This window comes from Delphinus delphis, chromosome 11 (assembly GCF_949987515.2).
Source record: "Delphinus delphis chromosome 11, mDelDel1.2, whole genome shotgun sequence".
In the NCBI taxonomy this organism is placed as follows: domain Eukaryota; kingdom Metazoa; phylum Chordata; class Mammalia; order Artiodactyla; family Delphinidae; genus Delphinus; species Delphinus delphis.
The window spans coordinates 4,619,154-4,644,083 of NC_082693.1; the positions used below are offsets into that span (position 1 = coordinate 4,619,154).

Genomic DNA, 24,930 nt, shown 5'->3' on the forward strand with positions numbered 1-24,930 from the left:
CCAACCTAAATTGAGTAATGAATGGAGATTTCAAATCTAGAACATAAACTCTGGGCTAAGCAGGGAATTTGAAGGTACGTTTTACAATGTCCTTCAAAACTAAAAACAAGCAAATGACTTACAGGCTGGAAAGTCTGAGCCAACAAAGTCATAGTAACAGAACTAAACAGCTCCCCAGACCCCCTGGTAATGCTGATTCAGCCACGACGCCCAGCTCGAAACTCTGAAAGCAGTGCAGAAGAGGCTGTCGGACAGTGTTGCACGGGATGCTGGTGCTGGCTTACAGAGCAGCTCTCCCTGAGGATGAGGAAGAGAGCTGAAAAACCAGGTCAGAACACGCACAGGGCGTCTACACAGCTCACGTGGTGGTGCCACTGACAATGAATATGATTAAACATTTGTGCTTCACTGTCTCTGAGACTGTAAAAGTCTCAGAGGCCAAGGAGGGGGTTCAGAGTAGAAACTGTCTCACCTGCAAAAGAACTCCCACAAGTCTAGGTTTTGAATTCTCTGAATTCTTTTAATTCTGTTGCGATCCACTGTTTTCCCAAAGAGACTAGCAACTTCATTGTATTCGTGTGTTTGATTGTGCAAAGGAATGAGCTGGAAAGAGAAGTTTGCACAGTTTTACTGGGGTCCTTTCCAATCTCTCCCACCTGCAGCTGGTCAGCGCTGCTCTCACCTGGTAGGGCAGGTCGGTATTCACATTCTCCCAGTGGAGTGGCATGGGGATGGCCTCATTTTCACAGATATAACTTTAAACAGAAAAGACAAAACAAAATATTAGAAGCTGATTAGAATCACTGTCAATGACTTAGACGTTTTCTCCCGAGCTGAATTGCCACGCTGCGCTACTGTGACAAATGCAATTAAGTGTAGTCCTTGGTTTCTTTATTTTAAAATATTTATTGAATATCCGCTTGTGTGCAGCTTTTTAGGGGCTGAATTAAGAAATCTGATGGGAAACGTCTAATCCTACATAACACTAAAATTTCAAAAACAGTCGTTTAATTCAGTCTTGTTTTTCTTATTTTTTCAGAATTTCTTTTAAATGGAGGAAGATTTTAGGTGAAGAAAAGGAATTTCCAAGAAGAAAATCAAAAATTCTTGATTAAAAAAACAAACCTCTTTAACAGATGTATACTGCCTATTAAATACCATCCAAAACCCTCGGCCGCGCGCTCAACATCCTTCAAGATCTAACGCAAACCTAAACCTTTCTCTCTTTATTGTCCACTATCCCCCGGCACGGTCCGCATGAACTCACTCGGCGCAGAAGCCAGTAAAGTAATCCACCATGTGTAAGCCACTGGACGTGAACACAGAAAAAGACAATGATCTTGGCGAGCTGGATGGCAAAAGGCTGTGACTGATAATATTGATAGGAATCCTTTCTGGTGACTGCAGGCTATGGAAGACATTCATAAATTTCAAGTCTATCTTTAGCGTATGTTTTAACTCATTTCAACTTTGGGAAGATCACACAATCGTATGATTTAAAGATGAATAGGTATAAAAAAGTGAACGGTGGATGGTTTCCCTCCCACTCCAGTCCTTGGTCTTCTCACCTCTTGCTCTTCTCACTTCTCACCTCTCGCCTCCATTCCAAGTAATCACTGCTTTTAGTCTCTTGGGTATTCTTCCAGGACTTCTCTAGGTTAACACAAGCCTTTTTTTTGGCACACACGAATGGTAGCATAATCACGTGTCTTTTGCAGCTGCTCTTTTTTTCCACTGACTATGTTCTTAGAGATCCTTGCGTATCAGTAGGTGAGAGAGCATCCTAGCACAGAGCCTGGCACACGGCAGACACTGTTGCGTGGATGCTCTCTTACCCACTGATATGCAAGGATACCACCCCTACTGATTACAAGTCCCCTACTGATGACATTTAGCCTTTTTCAACTCTTTGCTACTGTTGAGGATGCTGCAAAGAACAAGTCTGTCCCTTTGTCACTGTACATGGCCACGAGTCAATTTTCAGGATAACATCTTTGAAATGGCATTTCTGAGTCAAAGCATATATTTATTCCTGATTTTGACAGAAGCCGTCAAGGTGCCCTCCTCGAAGGCTATACTCATTGGCATTTCCCCCAGAAATGGAGAGAACACCTATTTGCCAACAACCTCTCCAAAGGAGTGTGCTGTCAAACATGAGAATTTTTGTCAATCTGATGGTAAGAAATAATCTGGTATAATTTGTATTTCTCTTAGTACGAGTGAGGTTGCATGAACCGTTCAAATTCTTCAAAGAATTCTTCTGTTCTCATCCTTCTAAGGGGTTGCTGGTCTTCTACTTAGAGATTCCAAAAAGTACTTCAAATACTATACAGGTGAACCCTTTGACTGTGATACCGAGTGACAATACGTTTCCCAGGTTTTCTTCGTTTTCTTTGTATTTTTACTTTGCCTGATGTATCTTTTAGCCATGGAAAATATTTTTGTTTGTTTGTTTAATGTTTGTGGCCTTAGTTAATTATAAATTCCTTGTCAATAGGAAATGTACTATTCACCTTGCATGTCAAAAAATGCCCAATGTATTCCTGTAATAAATAAACATTTGTATATCAATACCTCCTCATCTTCATCACTCTGCTGTATCCCACCTAACTGTTCTTCCTCTTTTATTATCTTGCTTTTTGTCCTCTGTTGTCGCTAATTCTCTCCCTCTCCTATCTTTGTTCTATGGCTTGTATAGTCTGTGAGAGAACAAAGTGCTTGACCCCATTAAGTGCTTCTCCCCACCAAAGGGTACCAGATATAATAACACACAGTTACAGTAACAATTTTCCATTATTATGTCTCATTTTTCTCCCAGATTCCATACCCTTTGAAGATAAGTAATTCCTTTATTAAAACCCTTACACTTAAGAATGAGGATGTGATGTAGCTGGTAAGGAAGTAAGATTCTCTCCCTTCCACAGAAGCACTAGAGCATTCATTAGTGCTCTAAAGAATTGAAAAATTTTAGTGCTCTAGTGCTATTTTAGTTAGCATTTAGTGCTCTAAAGAATTGAAAAATACAAATATATAAGGGGAAATGAAAAGGACAACAGGAAAGGAAATGCCAGCAGAAAATAACAACGCTGCTCTTGCATCAATGAATGTGAAATTCAGTAGAGAAAAGATCGATATTAAGATTATTAAAAATAACCTACCGAAACATTTTCAGTTTATTTGTTCCTCTGTTACATATTAAGGAAGACAAGAGAGAGAAAAAGCCCACTCTTGCTTTCCACCCCATTCTCTCCACAATACCTGAAAGCACTGATAGAAAAAGGGGCTCTTTTTATTAAGCGCTGTTTTCCAGTGGTGAGATTCATCTGCTTCATTTCTGTGCAAAAAGACAAAGATGTTAGATAAGTCACAGAAACACACTGTGCTACAAATTGTCATGAAAATTTCTAGCCACACTACATGATGGTCAGGGAATCAGGGAGCTTTGGGAGTAGCTACTAAGCACAGTATATGAGGGATACTTGACCAACATCTGTTTATCATGGCATAAAAAGCAGCTTCATTGCTTGACCTAGGCTCACACAGGAGGAAGCTCACCTCATACATGGCTCAGTATGTAAGGTCTATTCCTTTCTGTACCATACTTGGGTTAAACTGACGTGAAAATAGGAGAGTTCTCAACTTAGGAAAATTAAGAGTACTAGAAAGAGAAAGAAATTACAGTACTGAATCTTCTGGTTGGCTTCTTAAGTGAAAAGTGTTACTTTGATTTCTCCAAAAATTTTGGAAATGATAAAAAAGATACATTACCATGATAAAACATGTACAATTCACAGAGTTTCAAAAATTTGTACATTTCTTGCCTTCTCTTTAAATTGTACACCTAAACCAAAAAAACAGAAAACCTAGCTAGACTCAACACAGACTTATATGAAAGATTCTAGTGATGAAAGACTAATGAACTAACTAAAGTATCATTTTCTTCTTACCTCTGTTCCTCAGCTGTGGCAATATTTACTAGGTCCCCCTCTTCATTCCCACAAAGTTAGGTGCTAAGTCTTAATGTGAGATTCTCGTCAGTCTACCTTGTCTAACTGGCATCATTCCACTCCAAGGTAAAGGGGTTCACCCATCCAGGCCAATGCTGTGTGAAGTGCATTTGTCCTTTCCGTATTCTCCTAGGCTCTGCACACACTGGCGTCTGACCACCGCGCAGGGAAAAAGAAAGGTCATCCCAGCACATGCGGTGAAGCCTGTGCTGCGTTCTTCTCATACTACCTCGTTTCGAGTTTGCTTTTCACCATTTTTACAGAGAAGCCGAGCTGGCTTGTGGCAGAACCATGGGGGCTAACTTTACAAGTGGTACACGGGGAATGCTAATACCTGTGCCTCTGAAACTGTGTCATCACACAGAGGAGCGGGAGCTGGCGCTATCATATGTGACTCCAATTCTTTGATAAAGACTTAAATAAACTGCGCCGTCTGAGAGAAAACTTCCAAAAAATACAGCTTACTAGAAAACATTCTTTCAGAAAATGCAGCTTGCTGGGCTACCTACCAAAAGCTCTGAACTCCGTGCTCTACGTGAAGCTTGATGTCTGCACACTGCGATGTCTCAGTATGGCTTCAACACTGACAGGTGTACTCAAGACTGAAGTGTCTGCTGACACCTTCCGTCTAAGACAAATGTCGGGCCCCCTTAAAGGCAGCCTATTTGCCTAACGTCGTAAAATATGTTATGCTTAGTCAGGAGTAAGAATCTAATGGCTTTAACTCTTGATTTTAAAAAAAAAACTCACTCTGGGGGCACAACAGTCATTAGAGATCTGATTCCATCAGTGTCTTAGTGGACAAATCTCCTGCAGCATGACTGGGCCTTGGATCCTCCAAAGGAATCTCCTAGGGTTTCAACACCCCCCCTCACCACGGTATAGCACTGACTCTGTCATAAGGACTCTACTCACAGAAAATAGCAAAGAACATCTAGAGGCCTGAGCTGTGTGGCAGCCCAAAGCCGCTTTTGTTAAGAAAGTCTCCCCCTCCAGGTTCTGTTTGCCTCTAAGCAGTAAACAGCTGAGGCTGGCAGCTTGAAACTGCAGGGTGAGTCCAACAGGTTTCTCATGGGGTCCCTAAAAACATGCACATGTATCATGGATGAAATATGAAGCGGGGCTGATTTCCAGATTAGCTGGTTAATCTGTGAAAGGGCCAACAAAATCAGAAAGTGGCAGGAGGCAACGTCCATTGAAGAGTAGTTTTCTAGGAAAGACACCAAGAGATGGGTCATTCAGCTGAACTGTGGTCTTAAAACTCAATCCAGCTACCTATGACTCTGCGTGTAACCTCTCTGATTGATCCTTAAAATCTGACTGATTCTACCTATTTCGAAAAGCTGAGAGGATGATGAATAAAACAATGGCTTAGAGGTGTTTTGTGTTCCTTAGAAGAGAAACATTACAGGAAAATACATGACAGTCTCCATATATGTTAGTATCTATAAGCATATAAATAACCTTTATAAAAGGCAGTGTCGCTCAGAAAGATTTTAAATGTTGAATTTTTTTACAGGTATTTTTATGTGTTACAAAAAGGATTTACTCTGTTGTTTGCAAGTATGTCAACTAATCCTGATTTTCAGAACTGCAGATTTCACCATATCAACATACTAAGAACACACAACTATTAGGGAAAAAGACATACCTGCAAAGTCTATCTTGTAGCTGAATTTGGAAGTAGTAAAAGAAATGGAGCCACAAGGGTTTGTTTTGAAGCTTTTTTCGATATCTTCACTGCTAACTGAACACTGAATGTTGGTATCCGGCTTTAAGACAAACCAGAAAGTTCATTTACCAGCTGTTCACAGGAATGGCTTGGCCACAAAGGCAGTAATGGGGGACGGAGACAGAGTGGAGGGACAGAGGAAACTTACTAATCACCTGTTCTAGTTCCCAACACACGGGGAGAATCACAGCTAAGACAGCATATGGAAAATAGCTTAAGGATTTCCAGCAAAGAAACTTCGGTAACTGGTTATAAGGACTTTTTCCAAAGTATTACAGTGTTTCCAAATTATTGCCAAAATTACACATCTTAAGTGGCTCAAATCAAATCTTCCTTAAGTAGCCTTGTAAGCAAAAAAAAAAAAAAAAAAAAAAAAAAAATCCACAAGCTCTTGAATATGGGTTCAGGTCTCAGCTTAACCGTTAACGAGCTGTGTGACTCAAGACCAATTACAGTAACTTTTCTGAGTTGCACTGTCTTTGGCTGTAAGACAGAGTGCTAGCATCTGCTTTCGGGTTGCTGTGAGGCTGGAGGAGAAGACATCTCTACACCCTCTAACCTAACACCAGGAGCACAGAGGCGTTTAAGACCGGCTTGGTCGCTTCCCCTTCCCTTTGTCCACCAAAGCAGGCCTGGCCTTGCTCCCATGTGCCGAGACCACGTACCCCTCAGTCACGCTTGCACTCTGGCCACACAGAAAACACACACCGTTTCTTCTAAGTAAACACTGTGAAAACCTGGGGAAAGGAAAAGGACCAGAAGAATTTCTGATTTTTCTTTTCGTTCCACCCTCTGACTTCCCTGAGGTTTGATTTCTTTCGGGTGCCGCCCGGACTCCCTTTTCACACCAGCACAACGGTGCTCGGTGAGTCTAAACCCCGCCTGCTCCGCCCAAGGGGCGCTACCTGAAACATGTGCCACTTCCCGCACTCTGCCAGGTAAAACCAGCCCCACTGCGTGTCCGACGTGTCCATCTCATCTGTCTCGCTGTTTGCAGTCTTGGATAAGAATTCTTCTGTTCTGTGAAACATCTCCTGAAGTGCCGGGAAGAGGGAGAGGAAGAAATCGTTCTTTTAATAACCAGTGTGCTTTTCACATATCATTTTTCTTCTCACAGAGAGCTGTATTCCAACAGTGATGTTGACAAATAGCATTCTATCTCTCATACTGGCTCTGAAGATAAACATTTTAAAATGTTAAATTATCACATCTGCACATCTTTCTTGGACATGGGCCTTAACATTCCAGTTTTTTAGCAGCAACTGCTACAGAAATGATTTGGGTCTTTTGGGTTAATTGCTTATAGGAAAAATTCCATAGTGGACTGTTTAGAAAGAAAAAGGAAAGATTCAGTTTGGGATTATGAAATCAACCACAAATTTAATTTTTTGTTTAAACTGTCCACGATCTGATTAAAAAATCTGGTCTTTATTTTAAAAAATGTTGAATATCCTCACACTTAACAAATAAGACAAACAATCAGACACTTAGGTGGATATATCAATGTCCACGCAACCACTTAAGTAAGCGGTATCAACACCTATAAGCACTCCAGATTCTCAGTTTAATGCCAAGAAATTTCTGTCTTATCAAATGTTCACGTATTTGGTCAAAAGGATCCACTATCACAACTAGTTAAGACCAAATACAACTGATTTTTGTTTTAAATATTCATATTTCGGGAATTCCCAGGCGGCCCAGGGGTTAGGACTCAGCGCTTTCACTGCCGGGGGCCTGGGTTCAATCCCTTGTTGGGGAACTAAGATCCTGCAAGTTGCTCAGCGTGGCCAAATGAATAAAGTATTCATATTTCATTTAGCGGCACAGAAAGAGTTTATAACATATAGTGTTGAGTACAAAGAATGTTACGATAAATAGAAATAGTATGATCCGATTTTAATAAAAAATACATCTATATTTACCCACATGAAATACAGATGTGGGTATATGCATATGTACGTACACACAGAAAAAGTCTGGATGGATACATCAACGCTTATCATAGTTTTTCCTGAATATTAGGATCATAATAATAGTAACCCTTATAGGGCTCTTACTATGTGCCAGGTGCTGTCCTCAGTACTGCACAAACAATAAGTCATCTGGGCCTCACAACCACCCTTTAAGATATGTACTATTAGTACCTCAAATTTATAAATGAGGAGGTCACACAACGTGGAAGCCAGGATTCAAAGCCAGGCAGTCTGGATCCAGGGTCTGTCCATGTAAGCACCATAGAATACTACCTTATACTTCCTGATCAATGACTTTATAATCTTGCCTATATTATGTACACATTATCTTTGAAAAGTTTTAAACATTCTTGGGTGGAGACTGTGATGAAGAAAAGGCCATCAGAAAAGGGACGAAGAAGTCAGTCAAAGATTCAACTTTATCTGGAATGCGGCTTTCTGTCCTCATTCTTTAAGGGTTTTTAAATTATTAATTTAAATTTGCACAGCTGATACATGAAAATCTCTCCTTGCAAAACACCAGAACCTTTAAGATAAAGCTAGACTCTTTCTGACTATCACCTCCATTCCTGGCGCCTCTCACCTTCCTTCGCCAGGGTTAATCAGTACTGTTTGCTTACTGTGCGACTGTCAGGCTTTGCTCTCTCTCTGCGTGCGTGTGTGTGTGTGTGTGTGCGCGCGTTTCATCATATACACACATATAAACTTATACGGTTTCTGCTGATTTGTTAAAAATGTGATTTCCTATATCTCTGTTTTTTTTTTTTAAACAAAGAATATGTACTATACTTGGGTAATTTGGAAAATATTTGCTTTACATTTCATTGTTTAAAGTGTACAGAAGTGGTGTAACGTGGGATAAGCTTCCATGGCCTTGTTAAGGCCACAGCTTCCTCCTCACAGAACCTAGATGAAAGGCTCCTTCCTCCCGGGGCTGCTGGGAGAGGTGATGCTCGGTACCGCAGTGAAGTACCAGGCAGAGTACCTGAGCTCAGGGAATGGGACTTGTTATTTTCTCATTCACGTTTGGAAACTCTCTCCAAGGGATGCTCTGTGATTATGTTCGGGATTTTTCCTTCATGTTTTAAAGTGGATTGGCCACTAAGAAATGAAAACCAGAACACCCTAGGAGCAAGAGATGCAGATTTGGGGCCCACTATTTACCTTATCTATTTTAACCCAATAAAAAAGGCAGTGATTTAAAATTTAAGATCAGTTGTGTAGGTTAACTGTTCACAACACCTGCTCTTCCTTCTATTACTTATTGTTCACATAATTTGCTCATTTTACTGAGAGACAAAGAAAGCGAGAGTGACTTAAATTTATTTTTCTTCTGAAAATAACCAGAAAAATTTGGAAGGATGAGATTCAAGGAAATAGTTAAGATAAATATGTGGCTTATGCGTTCCATGTAGGAGAAAAGGGAATGGGAAATAGGAGCCCCCTTTACACAGCATACATGCAACATGTGTGCTTTGCTACGTCACACTGTTCCCAAGACCACACCCTGAGCCAGGTTACAAGTGGACGTGTTTCACAAAAGTCCTTGCAGAGCATCCTGTCATAAGCAGCTCTCGCAGGGGGAGGTGGGTAGGACAGACTCATCTCATATTCATCCCTATGCGGAGAGGGCAGCACCACAGACAGCCACCACTGCCCTGAAGTGCTTCAAATTTTATAAAGTTCCTTGTCAGTTTACACTAATTTTTTCCTCTACAATCCAAAGCACAGGAGAAGTCATTCTCTAATTAACTTTAGGGGAAAAAAACGAAGCAGAGAAGATACAATTATGTGTCTAGGATCATGGAGCTGGCAGTTCAAAGAAGATTCTAGAAACACCCAAGGCCTCCGGACTGTCAGCTCTTCCCTAAGTTGTCAGTCCCCTGCCTCGTTTTCCTACATGGAGAGTTGTTCCTTCTTTCCTCTGGGGCCAAAGCTGAATGTGACTGCTTTGCTTCACAGATGCTATGGTTTTCTTTCCAAAGACTCAGACTCAGTTCATAAGACTGACTCATGGTTTTCTACAAGTTCATCCTCCAAAGGAATGGCTATTCTGTATAATTAGGCTCAAAGAGTTAAGTTAAGCTTCAACGCGTAACTTTAAAATACTGTAACCAGCGTAGTAATGGATCTAGGATAGAATACACTTACAGGCAACAAAAGGAGTGTGCGCCAGGTGTCCACCAGGGAAAAGGCAGTGAATGAATGTTAGTGGAATGAATTAGATCAGCCACGACACCATAATCTGCCATGCTTTTCCGGTTTATAATTGGCAGACGATGATAATTCCTGCACTTCAGGCTAAGAAGGACAAAAGAGCTAGTATAAATTGGAAAAGCATTTTGTAAATTTTCCAGTGCAATGGGTATGCTGGTGGAACCTGTCTACAATGCTAGCTATTCCAACCGCAATATTTATGGAGCCTGGGAGCAATCAATCTGGATCATCAAATTGAAAGGCTGGGTGGAAGATGGGCTTAAAATCAAAATCCTGCTCTATGGGAGAAAAATAATGCCACCTTCCAGATTGGTTAAAACCTTTCTGATGAGTTTATTAAAATACACAGAATATAATTTATTTTGTTAGGATAAACGTAACACCTTGAGGAAATCATAGTTGTAATGCAAACTTCCTTGTCTCTTATAGGAAGAAGGTCCAAAACTGGATACTGAAAGCTTACAAACAGGGTGGAACTTTTGGAATGACAGAGTAAGGAGTGCAGTGGGCCCCTCCCCAGCAAAACTGCATTTTAACTGGTGGGCATTATTTAAAAGAACAACATTTAACGTCTCTGGAAACTGTCTTAAGATCATCTAGCAAATAGAGAAATATTTATTCAAGAAAATCTACTAGATCTCCAGAACAGGCATTTGGGGCAAGATCTGGTCCACCACTCCCCACCCCACCGGCTCAGTGTTGCAGACGAGAAGACAGGGGCTCCCTTTCCTCCAGCTCCCTTTCCCTCCTGACCCTGGAAGGGTCAGGCTGCCCACAAGTGCAGAAGGTCTACTCTGGGCAGGCAACACAGAGGACCGATCTCCTTTCCTCTACCCGGTCCCCACTCATTTGGTGGAAGCTCCAGTCCAAGCCCAGCCAGCTGTGAATACTGGGCCCTGATTGCTCCCACCCAGGTACAGGGTGGTTTCTAGGGTAGTGGTTTCATGGCAGGAGGGCTAAGTCAGGTAGACCAGGGGCTGCCACCACCCCTCCCGCCCAGGGTGTCACTCTGGGAAGAGTGGGGTCCCAACTCCAGCTCCAGTGACACAGGGGTTCTACTGCAGGAGGAAAAGCACATCCTAAGGACAAAGAGATCCATGACTCTGCCTGAGGGGACTGATTCTACGTGTAACCGAGTATAGAGAACCTCACGTCTAAGAGCATTATCGAAAAAAATGGAAATCTTTGATGAAAAACAATTAAGGAGAGGCCCGGAGCTCTGATACAAGCAGAATGGCACAGTAGGCAGAAATTTAATATAGAGAACCAGGGACAGCCAAGAAAGCCCTCCTGGGATTATAGTCAACGGGGGGAGTCGGGAAGGCTGTGCACAAGCTCTAGGCTGTGTCTACCCAGGAGCGGTCAGAACAGGTCACGGGGCAGACATGACAGCATTCCCAAGGCTGCACACAGATCCCTCAACACAGGGGGCAGCCTCACTGGCACAAGGGGGTTAAACATAACCTCTGACCAAACACTGAGTGAACTATCCTTTCTCCACTGAGTCTTACTTCTATAGAAAATCAGTTGTCTGTTTGTTTGTGGGCCTCTTTCTGGACCCTCTATTCTGTTCTAATAAACATTTTCTCTATCTTGATACCAATACTACACTGTAGTGTTAGCACTCCAAATTTATTCTTCTTTTTCAGAACTGCTTTGGTTAGATCTTTTCAATTTTGATTGGGATTGCATAGTGACCTATCTGGAAGAACTGGCATCTCGACAATATGGAGTATTCCAACCCATGAGTGAGGTACATCTCTTGACTTATTTAGGTCTTATTTAACTGTTTCAATGTTTTATAGTTTTCAGTGTACAGTCCTGCATATCACTTATGCAAGATTCACGACTAAGTATTTCATATTTTTGATACTATTGCAAATGGAATTGCATTTTAAATTTCAATTTCTGATTGAATGTTGCTAGTTCATAGTGATACACTGATTTTTGGATATGGTTCCTGTATCCAGCAACCTTACTAAACTCACTTATTAGTTCTAGGAGATTTTTGGACATTCCATCAGATTTTCTATAGGCATTAGATAGCTAGCTAGCTAGCTTTACTTCTTTCTTCTAGCATATAGATGCCTGTTATTTTTTTTCCTGCCTTACTGCACTGGTTGTAATCACCAGTACAATGCTGAATAAAGAACAGGCATTATTTCCTTGTTCCTGATCTTAGTGGGGAAGCATTTGGCCTTTGACTACTAAGTTTGATATTAGATACAGGTATTTTGCAGATGCCCCTTGTGTCAGAGGTCCCCAAGACCACTCTCTAGTTCATAAGAGAAGAACTCAGAAATTGTTCTACTCATGGTTACAGTTTATTACAGTAAAAGTATACAAAGTGAAACAAACACAGGGGAAAAAGTAGGTGGGATGAAGTCCAGAGGAAACCACGTACAAGCTTCCAAGCGGCCCCTCCCAGTGGAGTCACACAGGACACACTTAATTCTCCCAGTAACCATGTGTGACAACTGCAAAGTGTTGCCTATCAGGGGTGTTCACCTGAGCCTAGGTGTCCAGGGTTTTTATTGGGAGTTGGTCATGTAAGCCTATAGCGCCTGTGTGAATGTCCTCAGCTGCTGAAGTTCCAGATCTCCAGAGGGAAGGAACTCACCATAAATCACACTGCTAGTATAAACTTTCTGGACAGACTGGTGGAGCATGGCTGAAGTTCTCAGGCATGCAGATACACTCATGAGACAAACCATTCCAGGAGTTCAGTTCTCTGGAGCTAGGCAAAGGACAGTCATGGAAACAGGCCTTTCTTGAGAATGTGCAAGGTTTGAGCAACCCAGGCCTGCTGAGTTAACCTTTTCTGCACACCCCGTATCAGGCTGAACAAGTTCTCTTCTTGTCCAAGGTTGCTGAGGGTCTGTTATCAGGAATAGATACTGGATTTTGTCAAATGTTTTTTCTGCATGTATTGAAATAATCACAGTTTTCCATTTTAGTTTGCTTATATAATGAGTTACACTGATGCTGTTCAAATATTAAACAAACCTTGTATTGGGGGGATTAACATCATTTGATAATGATGCATTAACCTTCTTATATACTGTTAGGTTTGATTTGCAAAAATTTTGCAAAGTTTTGCATCTATATTCATTAGGGATATTGGTCTGTAGTTGTCTTATAATGTCTTTGACTGGTTTTGGAATTAGGGTAATGCCAGTTTCATAGAGTGAGTTGTGAAGTATTACCTTCGTTTCTATATTCTGAAAGTTTGTGCAGAATGGTATTATTTCTTCCTTAAATGTTTGTTAGAATTCACCAGTGAAACCACTGGGCCTAGAGTTTTCTTTGTGGGTAGGCTTTTTCTTTAAATTTAAATTCTTTGGTAGATATTGGGCCATTCATGTGATTTATTTCTTCTTGAGGGAGCTCTGGTAGTTTGTGTCTTAGAAAATATGTCCATTTCATCTCAGCTGTCACACTGATTGACATTAAGTTGTTCATAACATTCCAGTATTATCCTTTAACGTTTGTAGACTATGTAGTGATATTCTCTCTCTCATTCTCAATATCGGTAATTTGTATCCCCTCTTTCCTTCCGGTTTCATTTTCTCTGTTGTTTTCACTTTAGTGCTTTGCACTCTAAACTTTATTTCTTTGCTCCTGCTTGAGCTTAACTTGCTCTTCTCTCATTTCTTAAGGAGGAAGCTGTGGTCATTGATTTGTGACATTTTTTTGATATAAGCATCAGTACAGCTATACATTTCCTTCTAAGAACTGTTGTAGCAGCACACCACAAATTTGATATGCTTTCATATGTTCTATTTTCCCTTTTTATTTCTTTCATCAATGGGTTATTTTAGAGCGTGCTATTTATTTACCAATACTCGAGGATTTTACAGATCTTTCTTTTATTGAATTCTAATTTAATTCCATTTTAATCAGATAGTGTACTTTATAAGACCTGAATTCTTTTAAATGTATTGGGACTCCTTTTATAGCCCAGAATACGGTCTATCTTGTTAAATGTTCTCTGTGTAGTTGAAAAAAATGTGTACTCAGCTGTTGCTGGTGTACTGGTCTATAAATATTAATTAGGTCAAGTTGGTTGATGATGTTCAAGTCTTCTACATCCTTGCTTATTTCTACCTACTAATTCTATCAATTATTCAGAGAGGGGTATTAAAATCTCCAACTATAATGGGATTTGCCTATTTCTCCTTACAGCTCTATTAGTTTTGTTTCATGTATCTTGACACTCTATTATTAGGTATATAAATGTTTAGGATTGTTACTGATTAACGGACCTCTTTATCATTAGGAAATGACATTCTTTATCACTAATATTATCTCTAAAAACCTACTTTAATATTAACATACCACGCAAGCTTTCTCTCTAGTGTTAGCACTGTATATCTCTTTCTATTTATTCTACTTTTTTAAAAAATAATTTATTTATTTTATTTTTTATTTATTTATTTTTGGCTGTGTTGGGTCTTCATTGTCCCACGCAGGGTTCCTCTAGTTGTGGGGAGCAGAGGCTACTCTTCATTGCGGTGCACGGGCTTCTCATTGCAGTGGCTTCTCTTGTTGTGGAGCACGGGCTCGAGGTACACGGGCTTCAGTAGTTGAGGCACGCGGGCTCAGTAGTTGTGGCTCGTGGGCTGTAGAGTGCAGGCTCAGTAGTTGTGGCGCACGGGCTTAGTTCCTCCATGGCATGTGGCATCTTCCCGGACCAGTGCTCGAACCCGTGTCCCCTGCATTGGCAGGCGGATTCTTAACCACTGCGCCACCAGGGAAGTCCCTCTACTTGTGTCTTTGCTTTCAATGTCTGTTTCTTGTAGACAACTTACAGTTGGGTCCTGCTTTCTAATCCAATCTGACAATCTGCCTTCTAATTGGGGTGTTTAGAGCATTTATTTTGGTATGATTATTGATATGGTTAGGTTTAAGTTTACCATCTTGCTTTGTCCCATCTGTTCTTTGCTCCCCTTATCATATACCTTCTTTTCAGGATTCCACTTTATCTCCTTTGGTGGCTTATAACTCTTTGTGTGTCTACACACTGTTTATTTCTTCACTTTCCATGCATGCCAAAACCCACTCTAATTTAGCTTTTCTAGCTTCTGGGCTAATATCTCCCACCACCGTCTCTCGCTCTCTCTCTCTCTCTCTCTCTCTCTCTCACACACACACACACACACACACACACACACACACAGAAGGAAGCACGTGCTAGGATCTCCAATGAGCTTCAAGTTACCAAATCCCATGCACTTTTATCAGACCTTGTCTTATTTGACCTCTCAGTAACATTTCACAGTTTACCCACTGTCCTGTATTACTTTTTTCTTGCTTTCCATGAAATCACTCTCTCCAGGTCATCTTAGATTTCTGGCCACAAACTCTCAATCCTCTGCAACTTTACTTCGGTTCAGCCTATAACTTGTAGGTTACTGGGGCTCAGTCTTAGCCCTTTTTTGTCTTTCTCAGCATCTTTAAAACATGGTCCTCAAGAATTAGGAAGTAGTTCAAAAGCATTTTTCACACAAAAAAAGTAATGAAAGAAATTTGATCACATACAGTTTGCAAAGCTGAAATATAAGATGAATTACAATTTTCACAAAAATCCTTTTATTTTCATAGCATCTCAATATGTTCAGTCTGTGTTACTGAGTTCATATCAGCTAGTGTTCAGCAAATACAATGGTGTAAAACCAAATAAATTTTCACATAATCTTCTAACAGAGCCCCAAGTCAATTTGCTTTGTTGAAAAGGACAGAGAAAGGACCAAGACTAAAGGGTCATCACCCAGCTAAAACCGGTAAAAATCTGAATATTGCTGAGAAGCTGTCAATCCAAATTTAATGCCCAATTTAATTGTTGTAACAAAAAAAAATAAACTACTGACAAAATTTCTTTATTAAATGACTCTGTTGGAAGTCACATCTTATCAACGGCACATGACATAGAAAAGCAATTATTACCACTTGAGTGTTTCAACATGTTTAGTTTTAAAACTGAACAAACTACCTGAGCAAAAATACAAATCCGTTCTTGCAGTACAGGTGGCATGTAACGGGGTAGAAATACTCGACAACTTTTTGTTCTGCTTGTGGGTGGAAGCTCACGGTACAAGGGAAGTCAGTTTTCATTCAGGCGATGGTATTTCTGTGAGGTGTGACATGGGCTGAAAAAGGTGCAATCCATTCAAAACTGACAGAGCATGAGCTATACGAATAGCAAGGAAAGGTGCGGCTGGGTTCCTAAAAGATGCTTTAAACATCTGGGCCAGTCAGAAGGCACCAATGTGCCTCCTGATTGTAACCGAGTGTGGAAGGAAACAGTGAAAACTGAATACCAGCAAATCTTGGCAACTCAGAGCATGTGCTCTCAGATGCTGCGGAAAGCAACGGCAGTGTGTGCAAGATTACTCTTCCCACCTAAGTTTACTAGCTGTCAAGGACAGCAGTGCTGACAAGAGTTTCTGAAAGGAGGGATGAGATAAAAACGTTTCTTCATGATGCTAATAATACCAATGGCCATTCTTGATTTCCAAAGGCCTACTGAAGTAGATGCTGAAATATAGTCAGCAACATAAATAACTGGAACCTACTATTTCAAGGCCAAAATACCCCAAATTTTAATGCTGAGAGTAAGATACCAGATTTCTCAAAGTCAGCAAACTGTGCTGCAAATGGCTCGATTGCTAGGCTGTGATTTCTTCCCAGAATCTGATGGTTTTCTTTACTCATCAGAGAGTGAGACTGACTTTACTATTGTGGCTGTATAAAGAACACAGCCAACGTTACAAGAAAACACGAACAGATATTTTCCGGAGACTGAAGTAGTCCCAGAATCCATTCACTCCCTGCTTCCAAACATTCCGGCTGGGTGAAACATCCACCCCTACAGTTATTTAATATTATAAGTGCATCAAGTTGGCAACTGCCACAGCTCTAGGAACAGTCTTCAGGGACTAGGTATGGTCCCAGAATTCCCACAATTTCTCAGTCTGTGTTTTATCTTGGTATTCCAAAACATCTAACAGGGTCAGCAAACACTAGTTGCAAATCTTGACAATCTATAATTACAGCATGGGATTTCCTATTTTAATAGAAATATAGAGTAAAAAATTCAAGTGTCTGGGTCTAACCCACATCTCAAGCTACCTATCAAGTTAGATACTTTGTAAGAGGCTGCAAAAATGTCATCTTTTTAACAATAAAAACATTATTCATTTTTAAAATATACAATATAAAATTAAAATAAACAATAAAATATTGTTTAAAATCGGTGATCTGCATGGGTGCTGAAAATTTGAGAAACACTGTCCTAGGGATCTCACTTGCTCCCAAGATTTTAAGCACCTTCTGTCTATACAGGCTGAGGCCATAAACAGCCATTTCTAGCCCGGCCTTCTCCTCTGAGCTCCACTCACTTATCCAACTGCCCCTTTTGACTTTTTACTTGAATGCCTCACAGGCACGTTAAACCTATCACAGGCCCCAAACCAAACTCCTGGTCCCCTCCACATCTTCCCCTTTCCCAGTCTCCCCATCTCAGTGGAAATGGTCCTTCTTCCCGGCTGCCTGGGCCAGGAACCCAGCCTCCATCACTCGAAATGCAGCCTGGGTTGATCCACTCCTGTCTCTCTCCCGCTTAGTCCAAGTCCCCTTCACCCTCACCCCAGACTACACTATAGGTTCCTAAGTGTCTTCGAACAGACCTTCTGATGCTCTCTGTGTAAGTTTTGTTATTTTGTTTGTTTGTTTGTTTTTACATCTTGATTGGAGTATAATTGCTTTACAATGGTGTGTTTCTGCTTTATAACAAAGTGAATCAGTTATACATATACATATGTTCCCATATCTCCTCCCTCCTGCATCTCCCTCCCTCTCTGTGTTTTTAATCACTGCTGGAACAAATTACCACCAATTTAGTGGCTTAAAGGAACACAATTTCTTATCTTACAGTTCTGCTGAAGTCTGATGTGGGACTCACCGGACTAAAATCAACTAGTGATTCCTGTCTGGAGGCTGTCGGTGGGGGGACTGGGCGGGGGCAGGAATCTATTTCCTTGGCTTTTCCTGCTTCTAGAAGCTTATCACATTCCTTGGGAAGCTTCTAGAAGCTTATCACATTCCTTGCTTCGTGGTCCCCTTCATCTCCAAAGCCAGCAACCTTGTATATCTTTGTTTTATAAATTCATTTTTATTGGATTAGAGTTGCTTTACAATGTTCTGTTAGTTTCTACCGTACAGCAAAGTGAATCAGCTGTACGTATACATATATCCCCTCTTTTTCGGATTTCCTTCCCATTTAGGTCACCACAGAGCACCGAGCAGAGTTCCCTGTGCTCTACAGTAGGTTCTCGTTAGTTATCTATTTTATACATGGCATCAATAGTGTGTATGTGTCAACCCAACCTCCCAATCCCCCGCCCCGCTGCCCCGCCGCCCTTGGTATTTTTGATTATCCTCACATCCTCACGTTGACTCACTTCTGTCTGCATCTCCTATGGATACTTTCAAGGACCCAGCCTGGATAATCCAAGATGATCTCCCTGTCAGTAGTCGGCTGATCAGCAATCTTAACTCCCCTTTGCTCTGGGACCGAACACTTCCCCAGTTCCCGATGACGCGGACACGGTTATCGGTGGCAGGCCATCATCTGCCTCGTACACTCTCTAATAAATAACTCGTGCTCCACACAGCAGCCAGAATGATCTTTTTCAAAACGCAAGTATGTTCACGTCACTTCCTGTGTAAAACACTGCGATGGCCCCACTCCTCCAAGGATAAATTTCAGATCCTGAACACGTGCCACAAAGCCACGCATGGCTTGCCCCGACCTACCCGCTGGCCCTAACTCCCAGTTCACCGCATTCCAGCCACGGCGGCTTCTCTCACAAGCTCCTTTCTGCCCCGGGGCCTTTGCTCAGGCTGTCTCGGCTGTCTGAACAGCCCTCCTCCCCTCCCACCCAGCCTTTCCGGGGCTAACTCTTGCTCAGTCCTTCAGATCTCTGTAGAAGTAACTTTCACTGGGTGGCCTGACCTGATCTCCAAGTCCAGCACTAGCTCCTCCTATTACACGTCACCGTACTTTTTCTTTCAGAGCTTCTACTACAATTGGAGCTCAATGGTACTGTGTAATTATCAGCTTAACGTCGCCACCCTGCGCAGACTGCAAATCAGTGTGGGCTGGGCCTGTTCTGTTCTGCTCACCACTGTAAACCCTGGGATTTAGAGCTGACTGGCTTATAGTAGGTGCTAAATAAATACATGAGTATTGTATTGCCCTCAGACATTATTTCCAAAGCAGGTCTAACTCTTAGAGGGGGAGCTGCATGAGCCAAAGACCTCAGCAGCCGGCTTGAGCATCAGACCAGGTGGGTCACAATGGGCAAACTGCCTCACCCCATCCCTCAGGCCTCGACCACAAACACGTGCCTCCAGCCTGCTTCCCAAACTCTTTTTCTCCCCTGATACCAAAAACTATCAGACTCATTCCTTAGCCTGCGCAGCATGTGCCGTGCCAACCCTGGGAAGAGGCCACAGTACTTCTCTCCTGCTCATGGGCTACGTCACTAGCAAAGGTCCAGGCGCACAGGAGCTGGTGTCACAGAAACGTCAAGGTTTCCTGCAGTTCGAGAACCCTTCCTTTAGCTCTGAGTCCCTGTGACTCTCCCACAGGGTCTTTTCTACTCACTTTAAATCCTAAATCCTAAGTTGGACTGGGAAGAGTACCTGTTCTGGAGCCAGAAAGTTCTGGGTTTAGAACCTGGCTGTCCTCATTCAGAAAGTGCACCCAACTTTGAGCCTTAGTCTCATCACTAAAAAAGAGAACAATCATTTATAAATCCCCACCTCAGAGGTACTGGATGACCCCATACTCAATTTAGACTGCCCCCAGCCACCAAACACTGGCACGTCACACTCCTCTGTCAGCTCAGCTCAACCCATTGCTAGAACAATTACAAAGAATGCCACGAAGATGAAACTGTCAGTTATGAACCCGTGAGCGTACACTGACCCTAAGAACACACCTTCATAGACACTACATTCTCTAGAACTTTCACTGCCAGGAACACATCCTACCTCTGTCCCCCTCCAGCCCGAAGGTACGTCTATAGCATACGCTGCCTCCTCAGCCAGGATGTCCCACAGATGCCAGCTGCTGTCCTCGCAGCGTTCCACCCTCCTCTCGCGATGTCCTCACCGAGACGACCACAGGACATGCGCTTTGTCCACGTCACTCCTCCATCCAAGCTGTAGCGGCCATTCTCTCTCTCACTTCCGTGGCCTTTGGCCATGCTGCTTCCTCTGCCCTTCCCACAAGACCACTCCTGGGACTTGGACACCTAGCTCAAGCGTAACTTACTTCAACAAACCTTCCCAGGCCCCCAGATGCCCTCTGGTAACACTGTCCCCACTCAAACTGTATCTCCAGGCCCTGGAGGGCAGGCTCTGACTTGGTCCAGGTTTGCCCTGCCCCTTCCTAGTGCCTGGAATGGTGTTTTCCAGACAATAGATGTTTATTCAGTGTTTGTTGACTGACTGCGTGAAATAATGACTCAGTGACTGAGGGAGCTGGATTTAGACATACTGACTTTGAACTCCCGGAGGGACAACCAGTAGAGCTGTCCATCACCCAGTTCAGAAAGGGGGTCAGGACTAATGACGTCCATTTGGCAGGTAGAGTCACTAAAGAGATATCTGAAGCCTTGGGGCTCACCAAAAAAGGATGTGCTGAGAGAAGAAAAAGGTTAAGGTGGTACATTTCAGGGGCAGAAGAAGGCAGTGCAGCTCACCCAAGATTATGATTCAAGGATGAATCATAGAAAGGAGAAGAAATCCAAAGGAATACAGTCCCAGGAAATCAAAAAAAGAGAGTTTTGAGAAACATCTCCAGTGGCATTACTGTTGGAAAATGACAGAAGAGAGTGAGATGTGCAGGTGGCCGCTGTGCGTGGCGATTCGGAAACTCTCGGTGACCCCCTCGCAAGTCAGCTGCTGGGGCAGAGCCGGGGCTGGGGGGGCTGAGGTCTGAGTACGAAGGACAAGAAGTATAAGACTATTCTCTCAAGAGGCTGGACAGAGGAAGGAGAGAATCACAGTGCCAAGCGAGCGTGGAAGCAGCTGTGAATATAAAATAACAGAGAAAAGGGAGGCTCAGCGGGTAAAACGCTGGACCGATTTACAAACGTTATCACTGCCCCAACCGAGCGGCAGGGTGGTGGCAGAGAGGACACGGGTGCTAAACGACTCTGTGGCTCACCCACCTGCGAGATCTTGGGGAAGTCACTTCCTTCTCCCTTAGCTAACTCATTAGATTGTTCTAATCATATGAATTAATAAGCGAAAAGGAATTTTGAAGAGTTTATCACTCTTTACAAAGTAAGGTCCTACCACTGCAACAGATGATTTGTTATCGTAACAGATGTTTGTCATTTTTCATTTTCTGTCGTCAGAGAGAAGTTGAAACTCCCTCCTATGTAATGCTGATACTGACTCTGTTTCCTGCAAAGAGGGGGAAGACAGCGACAAAGATACAGAAAAAAGCAGGGCAAAGTCAGGGTACACAGAGTCAAGGCAGTGACGGCATCCCCTCCAACTCCTTCCTACAGATCTGCCATTTTCCTACACTGGGGGACATCAGTCCAGGGCCAGGCCCTCCCCCCAGGTGGGTGGAGAACTGCCAGGATCTCACACCAAAACTGAGTGCCTGAGCCCTGTCAACCTGCTTCTGCCTCGGCAGGGACCTCAAGGGGCCTGGTCGGTGACAGGCTTGAACAGAATCATCACTGACCTCATGACTGTCTTGAAAAATAAAATAAAACGGTGTACTGAGATAAAGTTTATTTATAGCTCCTTGGTTATCTTGTTTTGGGTTCCCCCGCCCAAGAAACTGTTCCCAGTTCAATGGTGATTTTCCATACTCAAACCATGTCATGGAGACTTTCCACGTAGAAGGGGCGACTGCTTCTGAGCATTATCATGGCCAGAGGCAGTGTAGTATTTCCTCAAAACACTTGCGAGCGGAATACAGTATCACACTGAAGCGTATTTGCAAGAGGAGATAAATTTGCAGATCACAGGTGGCATATCAAAGTCATGGAAGCTACTAAAAAAATACAGGGAGAAACTAGCAGAAGTCTTCAGTTAAAGCAGCTCTCTATGGCCTTCCTCCACAAAGCAGAATTTATTGTATCATTCAATGGGAAGAAATGGTAAACAGTAATTTAAATTGGTGGGTAATACAAAAGTCATCTGTATTTATCTTTAGGATGCACTGTGGGTTTTGTTTTCATCTTTCCAATTGTGTTTGGCTTAGAGAAACATTAAAATTAATTTTCATCCCACAAGCACAGCTGGACAGACTATTCAGATGCCTCTTCTACTGAAAGAAACTAACAAATTACAAGAGGAAATCCATATGCAGAATGTTCACTGTACTTTTACAAAATGAAACTGTCCTTATTGACAACATTCATATGCTCAGAGGAAGAAAAACAGGACCGGTAAGAAAACACAGGAGCATTAAGATCTATCAGAGCAGCGTGATAAGGGTCAAAAGAAGAATGTGGGCTTGTAGGTGGAAGGTTCACCACTATTAACAAAAGTCAGTCTGCTCTACTGAAATCAAGCAAAATCATTAGGGAGATTTCGGAGAAAACCAAGCCTTCCTTCCAAAGAAGTGAGATAATGCTGTAACAAAGCAAATATATGAGATACTCATTAATGCCTTTATAATCCTCACAAACACATGAGTGACCCAGTAGCCAGTTCTGTTGTATATGTGATGGAGGAGGGAGAATGAACAACGGGAGCAAAGGACTCTTTCTAGTACCGATGCAACCACTTTGTTAATTCAGTGGATATTTACTGAGTGCCTACTATATGTCAGGCTCTGTTCCCTAGTCTGAGGATACCGCAGTAAACAAAACAGACAAAAGTCTCTGCCCATATGGAGCTTCTAACATGGTGAAGGATTTAAGACATGTGACTTTGGGCAAGACATGTACTTGGATGACTAAAGGGTATCTTATGGAGAAGCCAGGAAGGAGAAGGACTGCCAATAAAAACTGAATACAACACAAACACACATATAATAATAGAAAATGAAACTTACTGATGACAGATAGTGACACTGAATATATAAGGAGAGAGCACATTCTCACAATTTGAAATTATCTTTGCTAAAATCGAACCCCAGCAATTACTTTCCTCTGATGTGGCCTTAAAGGACTGTATGTTTGAACCAAAAAAAAAAAAAAGGGGGGGGGGTCTTAGATAATGATCATCGCTATTCGATGGCCTGGGATGTAACCATGATACGCAACCAAAAAAATCCAGACCAACAGACTAGTTTCTACCGGGTAAAAACGTAAAAACAGAAGCAAATTTACAGACAAACTCTCTATCTGGAAATATATGCCGGGAATGGGGAAAAAAAGAAGTAATGATTACAGCAAAGGAGTTACTGCAAATATGGAAACAGGGTTATTAAACTAAATTTAGGAAGTTATCTCAGCACGTGGGGTAGTTGCACATATTTAGGTCAACAATTTGCTGATACGTGATTCTGCCATTTTTCCAGTCAACTCAAAGGCGTAAATAGTGTCTATTTGCCGTGTAACTAGGCGATTTCAATTCTAACAGATTAATGGAATACTCTTGGCAAGCGGATTCCACTCTTTGAAGGCGGCATATTAAATAAATAAATGTACAAAAGCAAGGTAAACAAAAACGCATGCAGACACAATGCAAATACCGGAGGGAGACACAAGACTTGCAGTGGAAACGCTCCAGGTCATCAGTCAGTTTCTGTCCACTGGAAAAAAAAAATCTAAGAACCTCACCATCTAGAGGCTTAGAACACACGCTCGACCACCCCAGTTTTCCATGGCTGTCCACCAGGAAGGGAAAAGGAGCCCCGGCGGTTCCCCTTAGGCCCATTTCAGGACCCAGAGGGCGAGTCCCCTCGCTTTGGACGGGGATGGGGGTGGGGCTGGCAGGTACACCTGAGCCTAAGTCAGTCACAGGTCCGAAGCCCAGGAACTCCAGCCAGAGAGCAAAACGCCAAGTTTACAAAGACGGTGGAGGGACGGGGCCGGAGAAACCACAGCGAGTCCAATCAGTGGGACGGGACAGCCGCACGGCGCTGGGGACCCACCGAGCCGTCTCCACTGCTCGCAAGGCGACTGCCCGAGCCCCCGGGGCCGGGGCCTTCGCGTCCCCGGAACTCACGAGCCGGTCTGCGCGGCCTGGGGGGGAGGGCGTAGTTCCCGGGAAACCCTCCCGCCCTCTCCCATCAACCCCGCCCATCGGTCCGCCCCGTCCCGCCCGGCTACTCACCGGATTCGCTTCCCACATAACGGTGGCGAAATCGAGCGGAGAGAGCCTGGCGGAAGGGGCTGGCCACAGGGTCGGGGTGCTGGGTTTTTCCCGAGGGCCCAGGGAGCGAAAGAACGGAGAGACAACCTCCACGCAAGCCTCCCCGTCATAAACCGGCGTCTTCGGACCCCCTCGAACCTCCCGACTTCCGGCCGAAGCCGGCCAACCAGCGCCAGCCCCGCCCCGCCCCGCCCCCGGAAGCTCGCCCCCGCCAGTGCCTCTCCCTTCCGGCCTCGGCGCGGAGTGGGCGGGGCCTGCGAGGGTCTGGGTTGTAATGCGGTTGTTAAAGGGCTACCAGCCCAGCCACCCTCCAGGGCTGCATCCCTCCAGCAAAGTCCCCTCCAAGTGATCCTCAAGCCTCGATATTTATTGATGACCTCCGATATTTATTAATCACCGTATAGGGAGTGTAGTGGCCAAGAGGCAGACAGGCCTGGGAATTAATAGCCTGTGGGACAAGCTTCCGACTCGGTTTCCTCGTGCTCAGAGGTGATAGTAATAGTATCTAAGCGTGTAGTGTGCTCATTGAAGGCACCTAGCATGGTGTTTGGTATACAGGAAGTGCTCAATGAGTGACGGTTATTTGCCAGATACTGACACTGTGCTAGGCTCTGCAATGAGCAAGTGACCCATATGCAGTCCT

The 24,930-nt window shown here is 43.1% G+C and overlaps 1 protein-coding gene across 5 annotated transcripts in view; it reads right to left on the reverse strand.

Moving 5' to 3' along the window:
• The window catches only part of PARP11 (poly(ADP-ribose) polymerase family member 11), a 34,764-nt gene extending 10,321 nt beyond the window's left edge, over window positions 1-24,443 (reverse strand). The window contains exons 1-6 of one of the 5 annotated variants that reach the window (XM_060024135.1): window positions 24,249-24,443; window positions 6,645-6,773; window positions 5,659-5,779; window positions 3,259-3,334; window positions 683-755; window positions 473-603 (exon numbers count right to left, since the gene is read on the reverse strand). In XM_060024135.1, coding sequence (XP_059880118.1) covers window positions 473-603; window positions 683-755; window positions 3,259-3,334; window positions 5,659-5,779; window positions 6,645-6,773; window positions 24,249-24,266 — 548 coding nt within the window. In that variant the 5' untranslated portion in view covers window positions 24,267-24,443. Of the gene's footprint in view, window positions 1-472; window positions 604-682; window positions 756-3,258; window positions 3,335-5,658; window positions 5,780-6,404; window positions 6,477-6,644; window positions 6,778-24,248 lie in introns of those variants that run through there. The other 4 variants (XM_069541173.1, XR_011246652.1, XM_069541174.1 and 1 more) reach the window with 4 other exon arrangements.
• Window positions 24,444-24,930: the final 487 nt, after the last annotated feature.